This window comes from Monoraphidium neglectum (genome assembly GCF_000611645.1).
Source record: "Monoraphidium neglectum strain SAG 48.87 unplaced genomic scaffold scaffold03386, whole genome shotgun sequence".
Taxonomy (NCBI): domain Eukaryota; kingdom Viridiplantae; phylum Chlorophyta; class Chlorophyceae; order Sphaeropleales; family Selenastraceae; genus Monoraphidium; species Monoraphidium neglectum.
The window spans coordinates 1,099-6,508 of record NW_014010243.1 but is presented as its reverse complement, the minus strand read 5'-3'; the positions used below and the strand labels follow the sequence as shown (position 1 = coordinate 6,508).

The window sequence follows — 5,410 nt, the reverse complement described above, 5'->3', positions numbered from 1 at the left end:
CTTGAGCTCCGACTCTCACCCCACCCCCTCTGCCGGACCGCCCCACCCCTCTACAACTACCCTCTCCCCCAGTCAACGGCCCTGATGCCCAGCTGGCGTGCCCCACAGCCGCGGAGGCCGCCCCCACACGCGGCCTGAACGCCTCCGACCGCTCCCTCCTGGCGGCTTACAACTTCAACTGCACAGCAGGCAACGGCGACATCGTGCCCCTCCTGTCGGCGCTCGACGGCAAGTTTGCCGGCCCGGCCGCGCGCACGCGCGTCGCGGCGCCGCCGCCGCCCCCGTCTGCGACCAGGAAGGGGGCGGGCGCGCAGGGCGGCGGCAACAACGCCGGCAAGATCGCAGGTGAGCACCCGTGGGTCGCGCATGGGGTGTGGCTTACTGCAGGTGATGCACTCAGCCTGACACGCCTCATTTGTTTTGGTGTTACCCTGATGGAATCTCACTCCCCACCCCAGTTCCCGAGGTCCCTCTCGACGCGACACTGGCACCCTCCTCCTCACCCCCCCTCTGGGGCACCCGCATTCACGCCGAATCCTCACCCACCCCCGCCAAAACCCCACCCCCCCCTCAAGGCATCGTGGTGGGCAGCGTGGCCGGCGTGGCCATCCTGGCTGTCGTCGGCCTGCTGGTGGCGCGCCGCACCAAGCACCGGCGCGCGGGCTGGACCAAGGACCCGCTGGACCAGGGGCCAGGGGTGCCACCGGGCGCCGCCGCCGCCGCGGCGCCGGGCAAGCGCGGGCTGGGCTGGGGCCGCGGGGCGGCGCGCGACCTGGAGGCCGGCGCGTTTGGCGTGATGCCGGCCCCCGGCGCGGCCGCCGTCGACGCGGCGCCGCCGCCGATCGAGACGGCCGCGAGCCTCACCGCGCGGGGCTCCAACAACCTGGAGATGGCGCGCAGCGGCAGCGCGCGCCTGGGGCCGCCGCAGGGGTCGGTCAAGTCGAACGGCGGCCTGTGAGAGCGCGCGCGCCCCACCTGACGGTGCGGAGCGTGAGCGTTCGCACGTCGACGGCCTCGCTTGCACAGCAGGCTCCTTTGGCTGCTGCCGTTCCCATCGCTTCGGCGGCAGCGGTTGCTTGCATCACTAGTCGCGTGTAGCTGCCGGCGAGCCACGCGCGTGGCAACGTCTGCGCCCCAACAAATCTTCTCCTCAATGCGTGGGAGGAGCGAAGCGAAGCGCCCCAACAGCCCGCATCACATGTGTGAAGGGGGGCTGCCCCGCGTCATGCGGTGGCTGTCCGCCCAAGGAGCGGGGCGTGCCCGCCCTGCTCTAGGCTAGGGTAGTCTCAGTTGGGGCGCGGGCCATGAGGGGCCGCCACCCGCACAAATCGAGTGCAGGCCGGCAGGGTCAGGGCCAGGACAGCAGGCCGCCTTCCATTGAGGGGAGTGTGCGTAGGCGCCCACCCAACACCACGCGCCCGCTGCACCGGGCTAGAGTGTGATGGCTGGTGGCTTTGGCCGCCGGCGGGGCCCGCTTGTTCGGAGTGTGCCGCACTTGATGGCTACGTTCGTGCGCCGGGTGTAGCAGCCCCTGCTTCCCGCCCAACCCGTCCAAACCAGCAGGGTGTACCCCGTGGTCTGGGCTGCTTCCACACACATTGGATAAACCGGGGCCCCCGCCTGGGCTTCCTCATCCGTGCACAAAGGTTTCTTACACAACCGCCTTGAATTGCAGCGCATTGCTCATGCCAGCACCCTGCGTATTGACATCGTTGTTACTACACCGGCGGGTGAGGCGCTGCAAGGCCTGCAACAGTGGGGGCCGGCGTCTGCTGCCCCGCGTTGCGCCCGTTTGGAGCCACTCGGCCGCATCGCCTGACCGCCTCACAATTGAGCACTCCCAAGCCAGGTGGCACTATGATTTGAAATGCATATGCATCTTTGCTCGTACCGTAATACTTGCTTTCTCAACCCAGCCGCATTCAGGAGGAGAGTGTTGGGGTCAACGGACGGGGGTAAGGGGCGCTCATGAAAGCAACCCGCGATGTCCCTCGCATGACGTCAGTTTGCAGCGTGATCAGCCAATCAAGCCCAGCGCCAGGAGCTGCTGCACTGCGCCGTTGAGCAGCAGGCCGCACCCCAGCGCCAACAGCAGCCACGCCAGGGAAGCCCGCCAGACATTCCCCAGCCGCTGGCGAATGCGAAGCGCACCCTGAGAGCAGCCGGGGCCGGGCCGCAGTGCGCGCCCCAGCGCCCCCAACGACGGCCCCGTGCCATTACTGGAGCCGCCACCGTTGAAGCTGGTGCTGCCGTGGCCACCAACCGGCGTCAAGACTGCACCTGCCGGTGTTGATGCAACTGCTGCTGCTGCTGCTGCTGGTGTCGGTGTGACTGGCTGCATGGGTAGCGTCCGCCCCTCCTCCACGCCGTCCGCCAGCAGGGGCTGAGACAGGGTCGCCGCGAAACCCGCGGTGCGCTCTGCGCGGGCCGCGCGCCGCTTGGCCGTGCGCCTGTTGAGCGCCAGGCCCAGCAGCCCCGGCACCAGGAAGGCCTCCACTGACGCGGCGCCGTTGCCGATCACAGACAGCGCAGCCCAAATGTCTGCTCATGGGGTGACCGCGGCGGCGGTGCAGTGGGTGGGTGTCATGGCGACATGTTTGATAGAGGGCGCGCTAGGGTAGAAGCAAGGGTCATCAGACGCCCCACCTAGCCAGCTGAGCAGTCACTCCACAGGGTCGCCGGCAGCGTATTGCATTGTCCAAGAGGCCACGATCACAAACAAATCAGGCCCGGCAGATGCACTGCAATCCCGCCAGGGTCCCTCGCCCCAGGTGCACACCCGGGATTGCGATGGCCGCTGCTGTCGCACAGACCAGGATGCCATACGTCAGAGCCAGGTAGTGGCGCGACTCCCTTTCCGCAGCCACATCGCGCACGCCGCTGCCGTCCTCGCTACTGTTGTCGCTTTCGCTGTCGCTGCTGTTGCCGCCGCCGCCGCCGTCGCTGTGGCAGCGTGCTTCCCGCGAGGTACCGCGTCCCGCGCCCAAGCCGCTGCCTTCTGCCCCACTGTTGTCCCACACCAGCTCCGCCAAGCTGGTCCTGGGGGGTGGGGTGCGCAGGCAGGGGGTGTCGCTGGGAGGGTGGGTGCGACAGGGAATGCTGGATGGAGGCCAGGCCGTCTCGCCGGGGCGCCTCTGTCCTTCACCCGAGCGGCATGCAGGGCCAGCACCTGTTGCCTCGCTTGGGCGTCTCGCATGGTGCCAACAATGACAGTGAGACATTAGGACTGACTTTGCAGCATGCGGAGCTCCTAGCCTGAGCCAAAACGCTCCCATTGGCCCTCCCACCTGAGTGGGTGCACGAACAGCACCAGGGAGCTCAGCACCGTCACAAAGTAGCCGCCCAGCAGCGCCACCGCCACACCGCGCGCCGCGCCCTCGCCGCCAAGCAGCGGCGCCATGGCCGCCACGCTAAAGCTTGAGAGCGCGTTGGCGTGGAGATGCGGGCCAAAGGCCAGGCACGCCCCCACCGCAAAGCAGAGATAGACTGCGAGGGCAATGGCCAGGGCGGCGGCGCACACGCGTCGCATGCGCGCCGGGGTGTAGCTTGCGCCCAGGAGAGGCATGGCCGGGTGCACTGCCTGGTGCGACAGGGTGGACGCGGGAGGTGCTGGGTGAGGCTTTCAGGGGCTGGGATGAGTGGTGCCCTGAAAAACGAAGGGGGGGGGGCGCCAGGTACACGCAGCGCTAGGTTCTCGGAAAATTGCTGCCACCGAGTCGGCGTGTCAGCCAGCGCAGCCCGCCACAGCCCCGCACCTGGTGGGCCACAAAGCTGGTGAGCACCACCGCCAGGACACCGACAGCGTCCACCACAAGAGACACCAAGGGGTGGCGCGCAGCTGCGTCGCCACCCCGCACGCCGCGGCTGCCGATGCCGCCGCCGCTGCTGGGCCAGGGGGTGCGGTTGTCACCCCCGCCGTCAGTGGGCCCGTCTGGCGCCAGGTGCGGCGGCATCCAGGGCAGCGGCTGGGCGGTGCCGCGGGCCAGAGCGGACGCGCCCAGGGCAGCGGCCAGGGCGGCGAGGCTGAAGGACGACGCGATGCCGGCGTAGTTGAGCCAGGTCAGGCGCTGGATTGACCTGGCGGAGGTAGGGGGGGTTGCACGGGGTTCAGAGCAGGTGGATGACGAGCTGCCCTGACGATTTGCAGTTCAGCACCGACTGCACGGCTCATCTGCAACCAAAACTCTGCATGAGCCGTGTGAATTGTTCCCCTCGACGGTGCAGGGGCCGGGCGATGCTGCTGGTTGTCGTGCGCACCAGCCACACGCAATCATGACCGCCCGCACGCCGCCACGCGACACATCACTTGCACACCCGACACCCGGCACCTGAGCAGCAGCAGTGGTGCGGCGGCGCCGCCCGCGACGGCAAGGAGCACCAGGCTGCGGCTCTCCAGCGGTCCGTTAACGGCGCCGGTCAGCAGGCAGACGAGGCCGTTGCATGCTGCCGGGGGGTTGCCCCTCACAACATCGGTGAGCACAACCAGGTTGACCACCACAAAACCAAAGCAGAACAGGATGACCGAGACCTGCGCCAGCAGTCCGGTGCGCGGCCCCACCGCCGACTGCACGAGGCGGCGGTACGTCGTGGCGCCGCGGTAGCGCCTCGCGCCGTCCACCAGGAGGGCCTTGCTGTGCAGCACCAGCAACGCCACCAGGGCCAGCATGGCGGTGCCCAGGGCGGCGCCCAGGGTCAGGTAGGCGCGCGGTATCGCGACCATGCCTGGCGGGAGGGTTTCGGGACGCGGGAGCGGGCGGGTGGAGCGATAAGCTTCCCCTCTGAACCATGCCGCTGCAGTAGCGTGGTGTCAGGTGCGCAAAGGGGTCGACGGGCCTGCGGTGCGCGGTGACGTCACAACTACGCGGTGCGCTTGCGGGGTGGTCCTGGGCGTAAGGCGAGCATCATGAGAAGGGCCACCTGCGCCGATGATGGCCTTGGCGAGCGCAAGGGTGCATGACGCAAAGGCAGACGTCCGGCCGGACGGCGCCACCGCTGCCCCAGGCGGCGCCGCCACCATATCTGCGACTTCGCCTCTAGGCAGTCAGATGTCTAGAACACGTCCTTGATCAAAACTGCTGACCACACACTGCCAGGGCTAGCGGCCATCTGACACGTGCCGCGTCCCGTATTCTCCTTCATAAAGCGTTATATACCAGTATGCATTTTTCGATCATCGAGACACGACATTCTACCAAGACGGATTGCCTTCCGGACCATGCTGGGGTTTGCGGCGAGTTGGCAGCGCAAGTCAACGTCCGGCCCCTGCGGACTCTGCATATGCACTTTGCCACCTAGCTGACTGCGTGCTGCAGGCAGAGAATGACTGGTACAGCCGACCTGCTATGTTGACCGAACATGCGTGTGGATGAGCACACGCATGTGTCACGGTCACACACGTTTACTTGGACAT

The 5,410-nt window shown here is 67.8% G+C and overlaps 2 protein-coding genes across 2 annotated transcripts; one reads left to right on the top strand and one right to left on the bottom strand.

The window, feature by feature from the left end:
- Positions 1–72: 72 nt before the first annotated feature.
- MNEG_12701 (hypothetical protein) lies at positions 73–958 on the top strand (the record flags this gene model as incomplete). Its single annotated transcript, XM_014038828.1, has 2 exons — positions 73–345; positions 576–958. Coding segments are annotated over 2 exons (656 nt in total), but the record flags the coding sequence as incomplete, so codon positions are not given.
- A 1,765-nt stretch (positions 959–2,723) lies between these two features.
- MNEG_12700 (hypothetical protein) lies at positions 2,724–5,017 on the bottom strand (the record flags this gene model as incomplete). Its single annotated transcript, XM_014038827.1, has 5 exons — positions 2,724–3,039; positions 3,288–3,580; positions 3,756–4,077; positions 4,329–4,722; positions 4,918–5,017. The coding sequence occupies 5 exons, from the start codon at positions 5,015–5,017 to the stop codon at positions 2,724–2,726; spliced, it is 1,425 nt and encodes a 474-aa protein (XP_013894281.1).
- Positions 5,018–5,410: the final 393 nt, after the last annotated feature.